This window comes from Poecilia reticulata, linkage group LG1, assembly GCF_000633615.1.
Source record: "Poecilia reticulata strain Guanapo linkage group LG1, Guppy_female_1.0+MT, whole genome shotgun sequence".
Taxonomy (NCBI): domain Eukaryota; kingdom Metazoa; phylum Chordata; class Actinopteri; order Cyprinodontiformes; family Poeciliidae; genus Poecilia; species Poecilia reticulata.
The window spans coordinates 18,095,493-18,117,389 of NC_024331.1; the positions used below are offsets into that span (position 1 = coordinate 18,095,493).

General features: G+C 40.0%; 1 protein-coding gene across 3 annotated transcripts; it reads left to right on the plus strand.

Moving 5' to 3' along the window:
• The first annotated feature begins 1,053 nt into the window (after positions 1–1,053).
• Positions 1,054–21,874, plus strand: acsl1a (acyl-CoA synthetase long chain family member 1a). 3 transcript variants are annotated; one of them, XM_008411621.2, is made up of 21 exons: positions 1,054–1,156; positions 12,048–12,260; positions 12,992–13,109; positions 13,197–13,261; positions 13,352–13,453; positions 13,692–13,791; positions 13,878–14,053; positions 14,142–14,174; positions 14,335–14,386; positions 14,496–14,569; positions 15,782–15,859; positions 17,491–17,625; positions 17,750–17,884; positions 18,003–18,098; positions 18,558–18,630; positions 18,764–18,852; positions 19,521–19,637; positions 19,729–19,872; positions 19,971–20,072; positions 20,155–20,226; positions 20,385–21,874. In XM_008411621.2, exons 2-21 carry the CDS (start codon positions 12,066–12,068, stop codon positions 20,523–20,525), a joined length of 2,097 nt encoding a protein of 698 aa, XP_008409843.1. In that variant the 5' UTR covers positions 1,054–1,156; positions 12,048–12,065; the 3' UTR covers positions 20,526–21,874. The 3 variants fall into 3 exon arrangements, with proteins under 3 accessions (XP_008409843.1, XP_008409835.1, XP_008409852.1); XM_008411613.1 differs by lacking the exon at positions 1,054–1,156 and adding an exon at positions 9,136–9,244; XM_008411630.1 differs by lacking the exons at positions 1,054–1,156; positions 15,782–15,859 and adding exons at positions 9,136–9,244; positions 15,908–15,985.
• Positions 21,875–21,897: the final 23 nt, after the last annotated feature.

Here is a 21,897-nt window from a genome sequence, read left to right on the forward strand (position 1 = left end):
TCAGAGGCAGGAGTTTTCAGGATTCACCTAAACTGAGTCAGATCTTTCTCCAGGGATCTGTTGGAGCCACTTGACTGCAGGTTATCCTGGGAGCAAAGACCGATCTCAAAGCTAAAGTTAAACCACAGGAACCTGGCTCCGTGTGGTTCCTGTGAGGTTCCTGTACATTGAGTGCATCTCGATGTACAGTGCATCTTTTATAGAAAATCAAGAAATCACATGAACATAATTATTGCCACTGACTGAGCAGACTTCACCCACTCTTCTTTGCAGAACCTCTCAGCTCCTTTGGGTGGGAGATATCTGTGCAGCAGTTTTCAGTTCTCTCCAGACATGTTCCATCAAATCCAAGTCTGGACTCTGGCTTGGTCCCTGCAGGACGTTCACAGAAGAAAGAAGAAAGAAGCATCACTTCATTCTGAAGTCAAGAGTCCACTGGATCAGGTTTTCACCCAGGATATATAAAAACATCCAGATAGCATGAAGCTGCCACCACCATGCTTCGTATTGGCCTGGTGGTGAGCTTTATATCAAAGAGTTTGATCTTTGTCTCGTCAGATCAGAGAATCTTGATGCTTATGACCTGAGTCCTTCAGGCACATTTTGGCAAACTACAGACTTCCTGCCATGTGACTTTGATTAAGGACAGACATTTGTCTGGCCACTCCACCATGCAGGAATGTTTGGTGGATTGTTGCAGAGATGGCTGTCTTGTGGACGGTTCTCCTCTCTCCTCTCTGGGACATTCAGGCGTCTGGTGCACAGACACAAACGTACTAATGCTTACTACTTCATATTTTGACATTTCCCATCATCATTATGGAGCTTCGTCCTCAGTTGGTTCAAAGCATAGCTGACTGAAAGCCTGCAGTGGAACTAAAATCTGTTTCAGTGGGACTGTAGAGGCAGACTTTAGCAGATATAATTATACGTGCCACATATTTTGGAAATGTGTGCAGCCATTGCTATCACGACCTTTTTGGCCAATGGGTGAACGCCTCTCAGTATTTTGGTAAAGCAACATGTGACTCCGCCTGTTATTGGCTGAGAGCAGCAGCAGTAGGGAATCTAAAACACAGACTTCCGCCGCTGCCGTTCCCGCTGCTGTTGCTGCTTCTTCTTGAAGAATCGCAATAAAGTCTGCAGCTGCTCACAGGTTAGTTCACTTGGCTTTTAAAAAATAAAAACCACACACAGAGACATATTACAGCCTGTGGCTGAGATATGAGATCAAGATGGCGATTTTGCGCCTCGTAAAGCAGGATGCGAGCGTTTAAAACGTTGTTATTGTTTTCATTAGAAGTGAGCCACGTTTTGTTTCCTTTTTTTTTTTTTGACGCATCTTCATTTCCGTTTTTCTTCACATTACCTCCGTGTTCAGCTGATTAAAACACAAAACGCGTTAGTTTCTGTTATATGCGTGACGAAGAACCCGCGTGCGCATAAAGGAGGGTTTTGAAATGAAAATAGAGATGGATGGACGCGTAGCATCATGGATGATTTGGTACACAGTGTGCAATGATCTACTCTGACTGCAAACTTTGCTGGGTTTTTCCTTTTTCTTTGTGGACCTGTTTCCCTGCAGCTTTGTGGCATAAATGCCGCCCATCTCTTTGCTGTTAGTTTATTATTTGATAGTTGGGAGTGTGTCAGAGGAGCAGTGAAACCTTTATCTTTCAATTCATGTTCTGTGCATCCCGCCACTTCGATCATCACAGCGTGTATGTGTGTATGCGTGTGTGTGTGTGTGTGAGCAGTTAAACAGAACATCCTCACATGAGGAAGTAAGTTTGGTGTTATGAACAGCAGACCTGTGGCTGCACCACAGTTTCTTTTTAACCTGTTTCATATCAGACATTATAGATGCCAACACACAAAAAAAATCTTTATATACAAATCTCTCTTTACTGTTTAAATTTGAAATAAAAACTGTCTTTCTGTAACGGTGTTTTATTTGTAACTGTAGGCTACAATGGCAAAATATATGTTTTTTGTTCTTTTACTTGGTCTTGCCATTTCAAATAGTGTTAGAGGTCCTCCTATTCTATTTTTCTTTAACTGTGAATCATAACATAAGGAACAATTATTTACAACAATGTGATGGCAAATATCTGAAATGTGAGTTTCCCATTGATATTCTTATTCTTATTCAGATGTCTATTGTATTCACAGACACACCCCAAATGCGGCCAGGTTGCATATAGGTTATTTTCCGACCCTTTGTTAACAGTGGACAGGTGTGACTCTGTTGATTTAACACAACCTGTTTTGGTTATGGGTTTGATGCTGCATACAAGGTTACGTTTTCAAACCAAAAGAAGGTTTAAAGTTACAACTCTCTAACCTCATTATGTCCAACAATATCTTAACTGAAAAACTGTTGCAGCTGAATATCAGAATACATACTCTGTGCAAGTGTTTTCATAGAATTCTTGAATTTGTTAAAACATATTGCCTTTATGATCAATTCTTTGGTCAAAAACTAAATGTTGAATAAAGTTTGCACTAGCTAACAACTTAGCAAGTAAAGCACTAATTACTAATGGAATCAACGTCAATAATACAACTCACTGACTTTAATACCATTGTGGAGCATCGTTTTAGTGTCTTTTCATTGCATCATGTGGAAGTACACTGATGTCTGATCTGGTTGTTGCTTTGTTCAAAATGGCAGCCTTTAAGGAACGATGAAGCTACTTCAAGGTTCTTCTCTTGCCAAACTGAGTTGCAGGTTTTGACCAAACATTTGGTTAACAGTCACCCACTTTATGCCCCGTCTGAATAAACCCAATATACAGGTTAAGTAAATAACCCAGCACTTTTTAGTGAGGGGAAGAAATGTGCTTGTTGATATCTAGAGATATTTTTCTGCAAAGGCTGCTTCCCTAATATAAAGAGCTGAAGTCTAAATGTTTCTGGCATCAGCATCTTTACTTATGAGCTTGAAAAGTCTAAATGAATTTCTTAACTAAAAGGAAGCTGGCACAAGCAATGCTCAGTTTTCAGGGTCACAGTGAATACAGTTGCCAAGCAACCAGTGGAAATCCACAGACAGGGGTGTATTTAGCCATAAATTCAGGGGCCCGTGCCCATCCCTTCTAACAAATCCCATGTTTCTTGACTGAAAGAGCTACAAAGAGACAAGTGTTTATTTTTATTTAATTTTTTATTTTTACAGCAGAATAATCTGAATTTCAACAAATCTTGGCTTTATACAAATATGGTGCTTCTACTGTTGCAGAAATTATAATTAGTGTTTCACACCTCAGTATTTCCTGACAAACTGTTTGATTAGTGTTGCTTGAACTATGCTGGCCTGCATTATCAGGCCTGAGCTTGGTTTGAAACCTTCTTTGTGCTGCCAGAGGTCCAATTTGAAGGCGTCCTTGAAGCACACAAAGACACAGAGAAAGTCAATATTGTGAGATTTCTACCACAGAAAAACTCAAGAAGTAATAATATTACTGCAAAACCCTGTACAAGAAACAAAATTAAGGAATAGATAATTATAGATTTTTGTGTTCTGCTGCTTGGAAAACCTTTACTTTAGTTTGCAAGTGCCAAATACAAGTTCATTTAATGTTGTTGTTTTTTTAAAAATTTAGGTTCTGTGTTGATGGTTGTGTTCTATAAACATGCACAAAACATAGGCAGTAAAGCCCAAAATGATTCATACCCACTGCAGATTTAGATTTAACACCTATTTAATTCAATCAACAATTTTGTTGCTGACACCAATGAGACAGACCTCTTACAGAGGATAATAAAACAATGTAAACCCACCATTAAGTTTGAAAAGAAACACATGCATGTGTTTTTATTGACATTTTAATTAAAACTAATTATTATACTTTTCAATAATCAATGGAACAATCCTGATAGGCAGGGACTTCTTATTGTTCACCAGCTTTTTTGCATAAATTCACTGGTATGTGGGCAATTTATCTTTGCTGATGAGCTCCATGTGTTTGAGGTTGGAAGGCCTCCTAACCATCATCCTAATCTTTAACTCCCTCCACAGATTCTCTAACTTTTAGATTCAAGTTGAGACTCTTGCTGAGCAATTACAGAAAATTGGTATTCCTTCCAGTCAGGAGAAACAATCTGCTATGTCTAATGCATTTTATTAGACAAAATGTGGAAAGATTCCTGCGGCATAAAAAAAAAAAAAATTATACCATAGACCGTAAAGCAATATACTTTTTGCAGAAATCCTTCTGTGAGTGTCCTCAGCTGGTTTTAGACGGATCCAGGCAGACAAGGTGCAGACACTGCAGGCATTTAAAGGGAAACTTCCTTTTACAGGAGTCTGTGGAATGCAGACTGAGTGAGGGGTCCTTTTTTTTCTCCTTCTTTTTAATTGACCACACAGTGCAGTTTTTCCACATCCGTGGCAAACAGAGAGACAGTAAAGTGACCGTGGAGAAGTCACATGTTTCCCCTTTGAGCACAGGAGCAGATTTCTTTATAGCAAACAGAGGGAGAGACTGTGGCTCTGTGACCCTGTCATTACGCTGTCCTCGGTCATTTGAGAATCCCAGCATGACTCTGTCTGTTGTGGGACTTAGAGCAGCCAAAAAGAGCTGATGTTTACAACACAATCAGCCTGTATGTGTGACCTTCACAGCGGGAAATTAAGATCAAACTTTAAGATTGACTGTCATCATCCCAACAACTTTTAAGTCTTGTACCATGACTACATTAAGTTAAAAAAAAAAAAAACTTATTGTGAGAGCAGAAATTACCCTTGCAGGATGAACAAATCTGATCTGCATGGTTGTTTGAGCGGAACGACCTACTTGGAAGTCCTAAAGAACTGTTTTCTTGTTTGTTTTTGTTTTTTTTCAAATCAAATAAAATGCTAATCTTAAGGTCATCTCAGGAAAGTTGACTTCAGTGCACAGATTTCTGATGTAACGCACTCACCTATTTAACTTATTCTGATTTCACTGCAAAAATAATATCTAAGGACATGACACAGTTTGCACTTCTGGTGAAATCTGCTGTTTTGCAATAGAATCAAAGCTTTCTTGAAGCTTCCTTTCATTTTTTTTTAACTCTTAAGAGTTGATTTGAAACAGTGTGAAAATGGCTAACCTTAAGTCTCATTCAGTCAATTACACTTTTCCCACCAAAAAGTTTTCATTTCCGCCTGGTAGATCTTGGGCGTGCTTTGTTTACGAGATTACATTTTTAGCTTCAAACCAGTCGATCACCAGTAAAGGCAGCCGATTCCTCGGTGCATCTCGAAAAGCAAGAGCTCCCTCTGTTCATCCGTCATCAGTCCTGAAAAAAGAAACAGTTTAAATATGTTTGAATGTGTGTGTGTTACGACGGGTCCATGAGCCATTGCAAAAGACATGGACACACAGGCTTCAAAAATAGTAATAATAGGTACGTCATAGCCAGATCTACAAATCTGACTGACGGAATAACATTTAGTAGCTGGCTGCTTTGAAAAACCCCTGTGGCCCTCAGGTTGGTGGTGACATTGTTGAAAAAATTTGTTTTTATTACAGAACCAATTCATGTTGTAAAAGCAGCAGAAGTTGAGGAATCGGCCTAAGTAGCTGTTTTCACTCTCGATGCTAAATTAACTGGCTGATTTGCTCCAGCTTCACACTAATAATCAAGAATACTAGTTATCAAATGTGACCCTCAGTCAGACCGGACAGTGTGATCAGTGTGACGGTACTCTCTCTTTGCTCTGCGTTAAGAGTGGTGTGTGTCCTGACTCTTTGCTGGTTGGAAACTCTTGGCAGACGTGTGACCTTTGCTCTACTTCACTAACCCCTCCTCCAGCCTTCCCGCTCTATACATTTCCATGCTGTGCCTCATGTGACCGGCAGCGTGAGGTTTCATCATCGGGGGGCAGGACCTGCTCTACTCAGCGTGGTCGTCTTGTCCAAGGTCAGCCTTCGGTTCCTAAAACCAGGGCTGAGAGGGATTGGGCGTAGGGTGGACACGAGTCAGGAAGTGCAGAAAAGACGTCACACTGCGGCCACATGAGCCTGACCAGCCATCTGACAGCAGCACAGTGACAAGCAGCATGCCTCTCTGTGTGACTTGTTGCAAGGTCTCAGCTGTCCTTCCATTTTCAGACAGCCCCTGTTCATTCACCTTTGGAAAACAAGCACAACTGGTCTGGCTTTGCCTTGAAACGTTAGCCTGTAAATGTAGATGGAAAGAGATTTATGTATGATTAAAGCCATTTGGTCTTTTTGTTGGAATATTCCCTGTGGGGCAGGGTGTGCCGGTTGTGACTTTATCACTGAGCCAACGGGTGCACCATTAGTTTTGGTGGTGCTCCTACTGAACCACAGCGTGAAGACCTTGGGTGCTTGTTGCAAACAGAGGTGGAGAAGTCACCGGTTAACGTTGGTGCACAAGATGAGCTACGGTTTGCTTCAGATTTCCTCCATTTTTGTCATGTTTCACACTGGGATTTCAAGTGATAAACACAATAGTGTGCATATTTGAGAAGTCAAAGAAGAAAATACTGTTTTGCAATCTCAACCTGCTTTAAATGTCTCCACAATTGAGATTAGATCACAGAACTTCAAAGTTGTGCGCAACTTTGTGTAAGTGTATGTTGTACAATCTCAATAAAATACATTGAAGTTTTTGGATGTAACTTGACAAAATGTACAAAAGCTTAAGAGGTACAGGTACTGAAGTGCTGTATCTTAACTGTGTTATGTTTATTTCTTTTTCTTTTTCGAAAAAAGATGTGATGTTATTGTATCAAATAAAGCTTCAGCTGATAGTTTTTAGGGTTTTCTTTTTTAATTACTACTGAAACTATCAGTTCTAAGCGAGGCTTCATAGTTTTCAAAAATAGCTACAGCGGAATTTACAGCCCTGATTCAAACATGGTGACACTTTTGCTGTTGGGAATTTGATTTAAAGATAAATTACCTGAGATTAAGATAATTTTATTTTACCTCTAATGTGTCACTCAGATATTTTCGTGTGACTTCCTGTAAAGTACAGATATTTCGCTTCTTTGCGAGAAGTGAAATATTGTAGAGGAAATCGAGTGCGTCTGACCAGCATTGTGTCATATTACTCTTAACTTTCTGGCTGCGTCTGGATTGGCTCGTGTTAACAAGCGAAGCTTCGATATGCCTTCGAGCTGCTGGAGGGAGCTGCCAGCCTGTCTTCATGTTCTGTTATGTGTCAAATGACCTTTCTGCCCTTCCCACTTTCTCCCCCACTCCCCTGATCCCAGTGTCTTCTGCTGGAGTGTGGTGTGACTTGTGAACTTGCGCAGCCATTGGCTTGTGAGTCTTCCAGGCCAAGTATGGAGAGAGGAGGTGGGTGGGGTGGTTTTTTACTACTACCTTTCACCTCCAACGACTGTTGGCACATATAATCTGCAGGAGGCAGTCTCTGAAGGGGTCTGTTGCTCGTATTTTCATTTTACATCTTTGCTACAAGTTTTTCTTCTCGTCTCAGTTGAAAACGATAAAGAGATAACATTAAGTCATTTAGGTTTATGTTAAATTGTTAAATTCTTAAAGAGCAGAATTTTTGTTATCGTGTCTTACAGCGATTACCACACTTTTTGGCCGAAAAGTTTTTAAATAGATGTGTCACATATGAAAGTAGTTTATCATATAGATATTGTTTTTATCAATATAACCCACCAAAGTATGATACCTAACATGTTAATGTAACACAATAAATTGACTTTTCTACATTTCCTGATACTCGTCTGCTTTCTGTCTTTGCTGTATCTCCTAGAAAATATCTGAATCAAAATAGTAATTTTTTTTATAAAACTCAAATCTTTACTTTTCTTTTACCAAAGCTTCACATGGCTAATCTGAAGATGCAGTAAAAAAAAAAGTTTGTTATACTCCACTCTATAAAAAATGAGATGTCCAGACTAGAGTCAATGTTAACAAACAGATACAGAATATGGAGCCAAAAAGTAGAAGTTATGTGGGGCGTCAGTGAAAAAAAGGCTTAAGGAGTAAAAATACAAAACCATATATTGCTGTTAACTTCTTGCAGAGAAACATTGGGAGTGCAACAATCTGGTTACATGCTGCCAGTGGTAGCTACCAAAAGCTGTTAGTTTAATTGGAGCGATGGCTTTTTGTTTCCACTGTGGGATGTAACTTCTTCCATGCCAGAGCTTGTTGGTTGTAAGGATAGTTTCTGTGAAGGTTTTTACTGCAATTCTCACTGGGGTTTACTTGTTCTCCACTGTCATCCCCTGATGACGCATCAAAAAAGTTTTTTCTGAGGTTTAGCTAAAACAATGTTTTCCAAAGTAATTAATTGGCAATTAATTAGGCTGTCAACTCTGGTAGCTGACAGCTTGTGGAAATCCCCTAACATGCTGCTCTGGGCTTGTTATCTGGCACTCCATTAGTTTCCACATTCTGACTTTATGTGTTTAATGACACTGAAAATATCTCTCCCAGATCCAAATGTTGTCTTTTTTTTTAATAAGTGAGGAAAAAATGTTTTAACTGTCTTCCAGCCAGCTGGCCAGCAGTGTGCAGCAACAGGCAGGAAGGGAGACACCCGTCCCTTTAGCACCTTCTCTGACTTCTCATTAAAAGGGATTTAAACTGCAGGAAAAGTTTGATGAATAATTGAAGGTATTTTGAAACTTCAACTTTTTAAAGGCTCCACCCTTCAGGTTGGACAACCAGCCTTAAGGTGGTAGCACCGCTTTACGGTAGACACTTAGGCTAATTGTCTTTGTTGAGCTACATTCAGGTGTTTCGGTTTCCTCCAAAAATGAAAACAGCACACAGTTTCCAAATAATGTTTCATGTTTGTTTCACACTCCGAAACACCTGTGGAAACAAGTCTTTAAATCACTGTGGACAGCTTCACCTTTCTTCTTGCTCTGTAAAAATTACAACAACACTCAAAATTTTGGATGTTGTTCTAATTTTTTGTTTAAATTTGTGCTGAGCAGGACAGAAATCTTGACTGCACATCCGGTGTGTCTGAGGTGAACAAAAGGGGGAATCCAATCTGTGGGTTTGCTTCAACCCGCCAGCTGTGTGACTCTGCGACGAGCAGCTTGCTGCGTCTCACGCGTCTGTGTTTCTGTTTGAGGAGGGGCGTGTTTCTGCTATTCATAGTTGTGAGAACTTCAGAGGTCTATTGGAGGACAGCGCGAGTCCTTCTAATAGCAACTGCAGCACTGCCAGGCCTTTCAGATAACAGCACCTCGTCACTCTGAAACACAGCCTCGACCCGTCTTCGTTTACGCTCTGTGAGTACAGACATGAATTAAATGTCAGCGTGTCGATAATCTGAGCAGCGCCATCTGACAATCTGTTAAAGTTCATTTCAATTCTAATGAGTCGACCTAGTAATATGATATTACTTCTTTCACGTCGGGCTAAGAAGTAGCAGGTGTGGGATTAAGAAAAACATTCATTAGTCCTTTTATTTCTTCTGTCTTTGACAAGCTAAACTCTTTTCAATGGCTTACTCTTATGTTTTGTAGTCAGGAGATCAAGTTCATTGATAATTATGTTTCATTTATTTCAGCATTAACTGTTTAATCTAACTTTTGTTTGGCATCTGCTTTAAAGTACTTTGCTCCAGTTGGCACTAATCTCACTTGTCATGAGCTTGAGGGTAATAATAGAAGTAGGTGAGAAGTCAATTGTTACCTCTATGACTCTATTTACCTTCACTGCAGAGGTCAGGTCAGTTGACCTGAATGTCCTCAGAGGTTTATAGCAAAAGTAACTTATTACAAATATTGAAGAGTGCATTATTTCCTAAATCTGAGGCGGTTTTTTAAGGCTTATTAACCAACCATATTATTTCTGCTCTAAGCTACAGAGCTATACAGCCAGTTCTGCTATGTCTGATTTTAATATTTCTTTTTTAGCTCTGCTGCAGCGTATTAGCGGGACCTTCTTATTATTTAAAGGAAGTTTCAGCCCAGTGACTTCAACTCAGAAATATTCCAAGCAGAAAGCTTTCATCCCCTCCTGAATTGAGTGTTTGAACGTCTGTGGTTGTTTCCTTATATCTCCGCGGAGGTTTGTGACCAGAAAATGTGCGTGGAGTCGGATTTCCTTCCTACGCACAGCTGTTAAATGAGACGCACATCCTTCCCTTTAAACGCAACAATTGAGAAGGATCAGTGTGAATGAGAGGGCTTTAGATGGAGCTTATGAAAGTGAGAGATGCTGATAATGTGTTTTAATATCAAGATGTTAAAACACATAACGTCACACATAAAGTATAAATTCACAATTGGAATAATGGAGCCACAATGCATATATATGTGCATCAAAGCATAGACCTAACCTTTTATTCAAACATGTTTATTAATTTTTTTTTTTTTAAATGCTATAACGTGCACCCAAATTGTCCAATTCGGATCTGACCGACACATTGCTGCATTATTCTAGCAGAAACGGCTCAATATTCAAACCTCAAATGCTTTAGTGCATGACTGCTGAAAAAGGGAGGACACACCAAAAGTTTGCATCATTGGATGTTCATGTGACGAGGTATTTCTGAAAGCCCAAGAGCACAATGGTGAGCGATCACTGAGTCATAAACACGGTTCCCTGTGGATTTATACCCGAAACGTAATTTTATTCTGTTCTTTTGTGTCTCCTGGTTCTTGTTTTTCCATCAACATGTCAGGATTAGATGTGCATGTCATACACAGAAGGGCAAACTTAAGTAATGACTCCATCAGCAGTTTTAAGGGATTTAGATTGTAGCACCTTGACATACATCAAAGCACCAAAAGAACACAATAGACGTCATATCAGCTAAAATGCGATATTTCACGTAGCCTAGATAAAAGGAAAGTACTCCCTAGCTTAGCTCAAGACTTAATCAGGAAGTTTCTACCAGAACTGTTTTTGTATTTGGAAGTAAAACCGTGTTCTTAGATCTGGAATAGCTCTGATAAACTGAGATCGAAATGCTTTTTTGTCTTTTTTCGTTTATTTCCCTTTAAAGGGTGCCACATTTGCAATGAAAAATAAGTTTGGGTTTAGCAGTAGATTTGATTATGTGAGTTGCATCTATCAAAGTTGTCAGACCAAGTGTTGGAGGCAGTATCACTGCAGTAGACTTTATCAGAGACTAACTACAAGATTTGGTCGGACTGTCTTGCAGGCCTCACTTCAACTCCATTGAGTTCTTGTAGATCTACTTGTGTGTTCATCAAATTCTGGTTGAACCGGGGATGCCAGCTGTAAGTTGTTCCCTACTGAGGAGCCAGACTTGTGCAGCTCCACTTTTTCATGCATCTTAGCTGATTTCTTTTGACTTTACCATTGTGTGAAACAAGAAAGCGATGTGTTCCAGGTGTGGCCTTGAAACACCTCCCAACAGCTCTCAAGCACGATGGTGAGGGGTTGATAATTTGTCCTTGCTTAGCAGCTAAGAGCTTGCAGTCACTGAAGTAACAATGAGCTCCTCTGTGTACAGAAATGTTCTGGTGTCAAATGGGACGCCATCTGCTTGACAGCTGAGTTTTGGCCCAGACTGGCGCGTCAACGGGACAATGACGCTGCTGTTTATTGAAAACTGAGTTTTTATTTATACAAATTTAAATTCCAGTAAGGAGCTGCTGCTTTGTTTGTGTTGTTATTCTGGTTTTGGGTGGAAGTAGGTTTTCCATTTCATTTCCAGAATTACTTGGCAACCTAAACTAAACCAAAGAAAGCTGGTAAATTACAGAACTTTTTTTTTTTTCCTTTGGAAATATGAACATTTTACAGTAACACTTTAAAACAAGTTTTGCTTGTTTTACAGGTTACTTCTGGTTTTTATTTGAAATCGTTGAACAATATTTGTGGAAGCTATTCATCTTAATTACCAAAAAATGATCTCTGACTGTATTTAAACTGTGGTCGTGTTGTCAGTACAGCATTTAAAAAGATAAAGACTTGCTCTATTTGGATGAAACCCTAATTACTGTTAGCAGATGTGTTTTTCAAAAATCTGTCTGAATGAATGAAAAACACTCAAAGTTTTAAGATCCACTAATAGATCAGTGGTCAGTCTGAATGTCTTCCTCTGTTTCTGTGCAGGTTCAGTTTGTATCAGCCATGCAGGCTCAGGAAGTCCTCAGACAGCTGCGGATTCCCGAGCTGGATGACTTTCGACAGTATGTCCGGGGCTTTCCTACGAACGCCCTCATGGGTATGGGCGCCTTCGCCGCCATCACCACCTACTGGTTTGCCTCCAGACCGAAAGCTCTCAAGCCACCGTGCGACCTTACACTGCAGTCACTGGAAATACCTGTGAGTTTTCACAAGCTTTTTTTTTTTTTGCCATTTCTTTCAGTTCTGGCGGTCTTTCTGCTCACCAGTATAGCGTACTGGAACCATCAATCCTCAGTCCAGTTATCAGAGTGAACATTCCTAAGCAGCTGGTTTCATGCTGCAGGAATGAGGAGTAGTTTATATCGCAGCTGGTGAAGTGATCTCTGCAGGAAATTGGTTTCAGGGATCTTTGGATTTCCATCATCCAGGTTTTTCTTGGCTGATACTGATTTCTGGTTTCCTCAAGACATTCCTGCTGATTTTATTTGTAAACCAGAGCAGAAAATTGAGAAGAAATCTACTGCAGTTTCTTTTATTATTATTATTATTATTATTATTATTATTATTATTATTATTATTATTATTATTATTTATTATATATAACAATAAATAAGTGAGAACAAGGGCAAGATTATTCCTATTTATGCAACCCAGTGGACGTTTCTTACCGTTATCTATGCATCAAAAACACTATTGTTGACTGGAACATCTGAAAGTGGAGTTGTTTGCTAGTTTTGATGCATTCAAAGAACACAATAAAACAAATCTGATTCCTTATTTGACCAGCCAAAAACGACCAGATTCCGATTGGTGCCTCTTCTTTGAAAAATGTCGTCAGCTGTTACTGACGAAAAATGTTTATAGTCTTGATTGATTGCAGGGATGCAGGAGTCACCATGTCTCTGTGGATGTTATTTTGCTCTTCTTAGGGAGGAGATCGTGCCAGAAGGTCAGTGCTGAATGACGGCGACGGAGAGTACATGACACACTATTACAGCGACGCACAGACAATATATGAGGTGTTCATGCGAGGACTCAGGGTGTCAAGTGAGTTTCTGTGCTAAGATGTTGACTCTGCAAACACCTGAAGAGACCAAACGGAGTTCAGGATGCCACCTCTGTTTTCTGTGGTAGATAACGGGCCTTGCCTTGGGTCGAGGAAGCCAAACCAACCGTACGAGTGGCTGTCTTATCAAGAGGTAAGCTGCAGAGTGCTGCTGAAAGGAAACGCCTGCTTCATCTCAAATGTGTTTTTTTTTTTTTTTTTTAAATGCCCTGTTTCTGACAAGGTGGTGGACAGAGCACAGCGCATCGGTTCTGCCCTTCTTCACAGAGGTCACTTTCACACAGGCGACAAGTACGTCGGCATCTTTTCACAAAACAGACCCGAGGTAACGCACGTTTTTTTTGTTGTTTTTTTTAAATTAACAAGCCATTGGTTTTATCTGATTTCCATTTGATATCAGTCTTCTTGTACATGCAACAATATCTTATATTTAACTTATTTTCTCTCCATCCATCTTTATACAAATAGTTGCATGTTGTGCTTCTGACATGGCAGGCTTTCTTCAGTGCAATAATAATATTGATTTAAATGCATCAAACCCACCTGCTCTGTTTTTGCCACAGTGGACCATTTCAGAGTTGGCCTGTTACACGTACAGCTTGGTTGCAGTCCCGCTGTACGACACGCTCGGCACAGAGGCCATTGGCTACATTATTGAGAAAGGTACAAACTAATTCCTCCATCACATGCTGTGAACCAGGAACTGAAGAGTTCAAACACTCAGCATGTCGTCTCCGTCTCTGTTTCAGCCACCATTTCAACAGTGATATGTGACGTAGCAGAAAAGGCTCGGATGATTCTGGACTGCATCAGCGGCCAGGGAAAGACCGTGAAGACCATTGTTCTCATGGAAGCTTTCGACAAGGAGCTGGTGAGCCGAGCGGCGCAGAGCGGGGTTGAGATTCTCAGTCTGAAGGAGTTTGAGGTAAGGGTCTGACTTGTTTCTGCTCCATAAAAAAAAAGTAAACGTCTCCACTTTTGTTGAGAGATTTTTGTTCCGTTTGTTGTTTCAGGCCATCGGTGAAGCTAATCTTCAGAGACCAACGGTGAGTAGAAACAGCACAGATCCTCTGACCTGATAAGCAAGATGTGGCTCCTGATTCTTAAGATGCTAACATTGTTATTAAAACTCCATCTATAAGACATTACCATTACAATGCACACTTTGATCCAAAAAATGAGCAACATCTGTCATCTTAACTACAGCCTCCCAAACCAAATGACCTGGCAATCATCTGCTTTACATCTGGAACTACAGGTAAGCCCAGGAATCGGGCTACTTGGATGCTTTTCAAACAATTAAATTTTTTTTCACACTATTGGATGTGTTTTCTCTATTGTTTCTGAGCTTTTGTGTTTTAATGCAGGAAACCCTAAAGGCGCAATGCTTACTCATGGAAATGTAATCTCCAACACCGCAGCGTTCATTAAAGTAACACAGGTAAAAGATTCAAGATTTTCGCCTTTATTCCTCTCGCAATCTGACTGATGACATAAATAAAACTGAGAATATGTCCCTGTAAAAGCAGAATTTTTAAGATTTTGTCATAATACAGAAAAAATATTCATGCCTCAATTTTTAAAAATATTTTGTCACATAACAGCTACAAATGTTAAAGCATTTTAAAAGGGAGTGAAACGATTTTGTGTGATATACCAACAAAGTAGTGCATAACTGTGAAGTGGAAGAAAAGTTATACATGACTAAACACATTTTCTGAAGAGCAAGAAACACAGCAGACAGATTAGGGACAAAGTTAGTTGATTTCACTTTTTAATTCTCTGCAAAAGCTACCAAGACATGTAGGTTCACCAAGCAAGGAGATCATTAATCACTGAAGACATTCATGGTAACTTTGGGAACCACCAGAGATCCACCGCTGCTCAGGGTGGGGCGCACCGTGGAAACATGAAAAATCATTCTAATTATAGTAATCATAATAACAACGTGCTAAAAATACAAATATGTAAGGCATCTCAATAGATTCAATACAAAAGTGGTATTTCTACTTTAGGAACATATTAATTTCCCGTCACTGGTCTTCCCGTGGTAGATCCTCTCATCCCGCCTCCCAGTGGATATTATCCCTCAATCACAAGTTTGGCCAGAATCTAGAATGTTTAGAGTAGGAGTTTCTCATACAGCGCACAGAACCGGAGCTCTGAATGGCTATCGACACCACTGCCAACAAGCAAAGCATTGCCACATCATGTGCAAAGCATCGTTTTCTTGGTGAAGCACAGTGAAAGCAGCGCCGTGCTCTGGTAAGAAAACCTTCTGCAGACGTCAGAAAAGAAGAGGCTGTGGAGGTTTGTTCCCCTTGCAACATGACAACAGCCGAAAAAGCGCTGTCAGAGCTACGATCAAATGGTTTAGATCAAAGCATATTCATGTCAGTCTCCACAAACTTTTTCATAATTTTAATAGTAAAAAACAAAAACGTCACTCCACTTTATGCCTATGCACTGCATTGTGTTTTATCGTCGAACATAACGGAACAAAACGTCAAAACTTTCCAGGGGCATTAACAGTTTTTGCGAGGCGCTATTGAGTGTAGATGGATTGGTTTGAAGCTATTTGCCTCTGTCTGACCTTCTCTGATTCCCTCTCTATCCACCGCCCACCCCCGGCCCCATGTGACCTGTTGCTCAGGACACACTGAAGCCCAGTACCAAAGATGTGCTCATCTCCTTCCTCCCTCTGGCCCACATGTTTGAGAGGGTGGTGGAGGTACAGTACCTGAGTGATCTGCATGTGTTTTCTCTGTGTCCCCTGCAGATACACAGCATGCTGAACCTCCATGACATTCATATATCCTATCTCCCGCTAGCTCACATGTTTGAACGGGTTGTGCAGGTATGTTGTGGACCTAATATACTCTACTTAATATTTGCAATAATTTATTAGTGGAGAACTACTTTTAGCTTTACAGTAAGGCTAACAAAATCTAGTTTTTTTTTATCCTTTTAACCAGCGCAGAAATTTGAAGTTTGCTTAATTTACTCTTGGGGTCAATAAAGTGTTTTTGAATTTAAATGAATTGAAACCTTTTATATTCTGGCAAACGAAGCATTGCCAGAATGCTTGAGAGTGAGCAAGCAAATAGATTATATGCCACTTTGCATATTTAAAAGATATGCAAATGAATCATGTTGTTCTTGTGGGAAAGATGTTGGTGAGGAGTTTCGTGCTTAAGATGTAGGAGATCAAACAACTCTTGGGAGGAGAGCAGAATCACAGGTCAGCCGCTGGAGGACATGTTTAAGAAATCAAACTTTCTGTCATTTACAAACTAGAAATATGTTTTAATAATTTCTGAACAAACAGGACAAGATTTAGTCAAATTTAACTCTAGGCAGTGATGTGAAGAGAATGGTAATGCGTCTTTTCGTCCAGTGCCCGTAAATAACTTTTTCCAGGCGTATTTTTACTCGAAATTATGGAACCTTGAGAATCTCTTACCAGGCCGTCCTCACTGCAGACCCACTGCTCTGTCTCCTGAATGGGAGGATGTCAGTTGTCAGCCAGTTGGTATACACAGCTGCGTTTGAAAATGCTGATATGGAGCAAGTTAAAACAAAAGCAGCCGACCCGTATTGCACCACATCAGTGATCAGTTACTTTCCTTAACTTCCAGGCTTATCTTGAGCAACAAACCCATCCTGTTATCCAACGGACAAACATTAAGAGGAAAACGCAGCGATGTAGCCATTTGATGCAGCTGCCTCTCAGCTCTAAGTCATGCCGGGTTAATTGCTTCCTTCCCAAGCACACCGCATTCGGCGCATCCTCACTCGCTCAGCTGGCTGCCTTCTCCGGAGCTTCATGTGCAGCTTTTGATCCCTAAGCTAAATTGAACGATTTTGTCCAATAATCAGCTTTATTGGACAGAACTGTGTGTGCAAATAAGGAATTTGACTTCTGTTTCAAGCACTCAGCGCATAGACATTAAGGAGAGATACATAAACTTTGCAGGATGTAAAATAAAGGTTAAAAGGAACAGTGCATACATGTATGATGTCTGCACGGCCATGAGGTTTCCCCATTGCGCTGCCTTTCCTGAACCATTAATAGTATCTATGTGTGTTAAATGAGGTTTTATTTTACCATGAGACCACCTGAACAAAACTCAAGTAATCTGTATTCTTCACAAGTTCTCAAGTGGCTGCTCTAAAACTTGTGGCAGCACAAGTGTTTACTAAAAGACAGAAGTTGGGTGTGATGTAATAACGCCATTAAGTGTTTGTCCACAAACATCAAGTGATAAGATCAAAATGAATTTGTAGAATGCTGCCTTCTAGTGGCCAAAAAAGTGCAGTTTTGATTCACCGTAGAAATAAGTAGCATGTTACCTTCATCAGGGCGTCATCCTCATCCACGGGGCACGGATCGGCTACTTCCAAGGCGACATTCGACTGCTAATGGACGATCTGAAAACTCTGCAGCCAACGGTTTTCCCCGTCGTGCCGCGTCTCCTCAACCGCATGTTTGACAAGGTCAGACGACGCTTGACGTTTCTTCTGTTACTCTGCCTCGCCTTTACTTATCTATTGTGTTGCTTTATTTAGTTAATTTACCCCAATGATGTGGAGAACCTGAGATGTTCTCATTTCTCGACAGGTGTTCAGCCAGGCCAACACACCCCTGAAGAGATGGCTGCTGGATTTCGCCTTCAGAAGGAAGGAGTCTGAGCTGAAAAACGGGGTGATGAGAAAGGACAGCATGTGGGACAAACTCATCTTCAAAAAAGTGCAGGTTAGAAAATAGACGCATCTTGTTCTCCTGAAACCGTATTCTTTAAAAGCATTTTCACCAGGTCTAAGGTCACGTTCTTTGTAACATTTACACTTCAGCACGAATTTAATTTCCACAGATGAGCCTGGGCGGTAGAGTCAGACTCATGATCACCGGAGCGGCCCCCGTCTCTCCAACCATCCTGACTTTCCTACGAGCCGCTCTCGGCTGCCAGGTCAGTCAAACTCATCCTGGATAGATATACTGATCAGAGTCAAAGTGTTTTCATGAGGTTTAGGGAGAGTGATCTGACTGGTTACAAGCAATATTGTGCTCTATGAACACACACCACAAAGAAAAGCATGGGGTCGGCAGCATCATGCTGTGGGAAGTATTTTTGTTAGCAGGAACAGGGAAGCTGGAGTTAATGGGAAGGCGAGCGAAGCTAAATTTGAGCCAATGCTGGAAGAAAACATGGCAGATCCTGGAAAAGGCTAGAAGCTGGGTTGGAGGTTCACAGGTTTACAGAAATTTTTTGACTTTTAACTACTAATTTCATTTATTTGTGGAGAAAGACATCAGTCCCCTAAAATATAAGTGGTCCATATAAATATTATTAATAACTGATATCACTATTTATCGAACTACTGAAGTTCACTTGGCTTCACGTCACCACTGACATCTTTTCTTACAGTTCTACGAAGGCTACGGCCAGACCGAATGCACGGCTGGGTGCACCATGTCCATGCCTGGAGACTGGTCAGCAGGTAAAAGTTTTGGTTTTCAGAAAGTGTTGCTTAAACTCTAAATAAGAAGGCTCTGTTATGAGTAAAAATGTAGCATCTGAGGACAGGAACGTGCAAACAAAAACGAAAATAAACATAAATGTCTTGTCCTCAGGTCACGTTGGGCCTCCTCTGCCATGCAATGCGGTAAAACTAGTGGATGTGGCGGAAATGAATTACCTGGCAGCAAACGGAGAAGGAGAGGTGAGGACCAATCTTTAACCAGGATTTTTACTGGCTGATACCAATTTCTAGGATTCTCTAAAATATGATCTACTGATTATCGTACTTTTTTTTTGTTCCTTGAAGACTGTAAAACATACAAACTCATTTGTGTACGCTTTGCTTTAATTCAGCTGTTGAGTTTAGCAGCTATTGACCATTAAATCTAAAAGTTCTAACAGATTATGAACGAATTATTCCCATTTACGCATCAAAGCACGAGTCCCTAAACTTTAACCGGTTTTCATTAAGTCCAAAGCCAAAGTGCATGAAGGTGCACAATGTTGGTGGAGGTATTTGTAGACCGAAATGGTGGCAGTTCTCAGTTTTGATGGATTTAATGAATAGAAAAATTATAGGCCTGAAAAAATCAATTATGATAGGTGCATTGAAGCATTTTTTTTTAGCATACTCTAAAAAAATGAGTATGCAGAAATCAACATAATCTGTGAAAACATCAGATACCATAAAGTAGGTGCAGTTGGATCTGGTGAGTAGATTAAAGAAGGTAAAGAAGTAGTGGTTTGTTACAGAGTCAAAAGCCCTGATGCTTTGTAGATTTAGACAAAATTGTCTAAACTGAGTGTGGAGGAGGTGACTTTTTGCCTTTTTGCGTGATATTTTGATCTGTAACCTGTGTGTCTTTGCAGGTGTGTGTCAAAGGACCAAACGTATTCAAGGGATACTTGAAAGATCCTGAGAGAACAGCAGAGGCAATCGACAAGGATGGATGGCTGCACACAGGCGACATTGGGAAATGGCTTCCAGTGAGCAAAAAACGAAGTAGCAACATAAAACTACGATTCAGAAAATGTGGAAAGTTTTAAGCTATAAAAATGCATTTTGGATTTGCTGCAGAATGGCATTCTGAAGATCATTGACAGAAAGAAACACATTTTCAAGCTGGCACAAGGAGAGTACATCGCCCCGGAGAAAATAGAGACCATCTATAACCGCAGCGATCCAGTGGCTCAGATATTTGTTCATGGGGATAGCTTAAAGGTTAATTATTCATCCAGATCCATTACGTTTTAAAGAAATTGACCTTTTTGTAATGCTACAACTATTTTTGCTTTTCTTTTGTCTTTCTTGTATTTTAGGCGTGCCTCGTGGGCATAGTGGTACCGGATCCAGACTTTTTACCTATTTGGGCCAAGAAAAAAGGATTTGAAGGATCCTACCTGGAGCTGTGCAGGAACAAGGTTTGATTTAATAAACGCTGCTGTCTAATAGCACAACTCTAGATTTCAGGTCTGACATGTTTTTTTTTTTTTTCCATTTAAGGATGTAAAGGCAGCCATTCTAGAGGACATTTTGATTTTGGGCAAAGAAGGCGGACTAAAGTCTTTTGAACAGGTATTTAATGTTAGCTAAAATACTTTATCAAATGTCAAAAAACTTTGTAGAAGTGATGCAGCATATTTCACCAGTTTGAATCGACATGAAAGCAGCTTTTCAAGAAGATGTAGAACAAAAGGGAAACCGTCTACTCATTTATTTTGACCCCTCTGTAGGTGAGAGACATCGCATTACATCCCGAGATGTTTTCTGTTCAAAACGGTCTGCTGACCCCCACCCTGAAGGCCAAGAGGAACGAGCTCCGGAGTCACTTCAGAGAGCAGATTGACGAACTTTATGCCAAAATCAAAATGTGAGCTGGAACCAAGTAACTACCACAGCATGGCCACGCAAACAGCCGCTTCTTGAGAGGATTCCGTGCATTTTGTCTACCTGGTGATGATTCAAGTAATTTTGTAGTCGTGTCAAACAAATAGGGGCAACGGATGTCAACTCAATACCTGAAAAACCACACAGAACTCTTGAAAATAGAAACCTGAACTCCTCATGCCTTCACTGCCAGAAAATTTCAGCGACTAAAAAAAGTTTAGCCTTTTTTTATTCTTGGAGAAAATATTCTGAAGTGCTTTTGCATTGACTCAACCACGACTATTTATATGCCAAGCTATTTAATGATTTGGTGAGCTATTTAAGTTGGTATTTAATGTGATCACCATGCCTGTAAATAGTTGTTTTTTTTTGTCCCGGAAAACCATATTTGTATGCAGAATAGCATGTCTGAGACTCTGTATTTATAATATCCCGCATTCCCGTGTGTCTCAGCATTGAAGGCTGAAGGGTGGAGTTGATAGGATGTATAAAGAGAAGTTTGGTCAAGAACCTGTTAGGGTTCATGTGCCTTTGTTTTTGTATAGTGCATGTAAAATAGTTCATGTAGCTGTATTGTACAAGCAGAGACGTCTCTTAAAAAAAACAACACATGACTGACTTAAGATGTTAGTCATGATTAGCACAGAGGTTTCCAAAGATCAGGTTTGAAGAGGTTGAAAACACAAAAGGAAAAAAGAGAACATCTTTGCTGTAATATGATCAGCAAAACATTTCACAACATGTCACTTAAGGAGCTTGTGCTGCTTCTGACCTTCCTCTGCTGCCAAAAAATCAACTATCCTGGTAGAAAAAAACAAACCATATAACTTGGAGCACGAAACAACAGCAACTACTTTTAAACGAAGGGATTTATAACATCGCTTTTCATTGTTTATTTTGAGTTGGTGAAATTGGTGAAAACTTGAAATTGTGGTAAATTTTAAAGATGAGCTGCTAATATTTGCTAAAATGGTACTTTCCTGTGTCAAGTTTAAAGTTTTATAAGAAAAAAATATATATATGTGCCACAGGTTACAAGATGAAAGTTTTTTAAGCATATATATGTATATTACACTTTTAGGAGGAGGTTTTCTTGATGATTTTCTGGAAGACAGCATAGTTAACTCAGAAGTCTGCGTGGTGGTCTGAAATCTTCAAGTTGCCTATAATGTCTAATTTCAATTTAGAGCCGTTCTCTGCACAGCTCAATATATCATATCTCTTTGACATTAAAAACTCGTTTTATGTCTCTTGTATAAAAATTGGGGGACGGGGGGATGAAATTTTCTTTGAAAGCATTGGATTGTTGTCAAATAAAATGTCTTCTTTCAACATTTTTGTGAAGTTTTCTGTTGTGTT

What these genes read in the sequence shown, in the direction of transcription:
- acsl1a (XM_008411621.2), top strand. Translation starts at nt 12,066, where the DNA reads ATGCAGGCTCAGGAAGTCCTCAGACAGCTGCGGATTCCCGAGCTGGAT. An exon ending in TCAGTCTGAAGGAGTTTGAG is followed by an intron (nt 14,054 to 14,141) that starts GTAAGGGTCTGA and finishes TTGTTGTTTCAG; the next exon opens with GCCATCGGTGAAGCTAATCT. An exon ending in GAGCCGCTCTCGGCTGCCAG is followed by an intron (nt 18,099 to 18,557) that starts GTCAGTCAAACT and finishes CTTTTCTTACAG; the next exon opens with TTCTACGAAGGCTACGGCCA.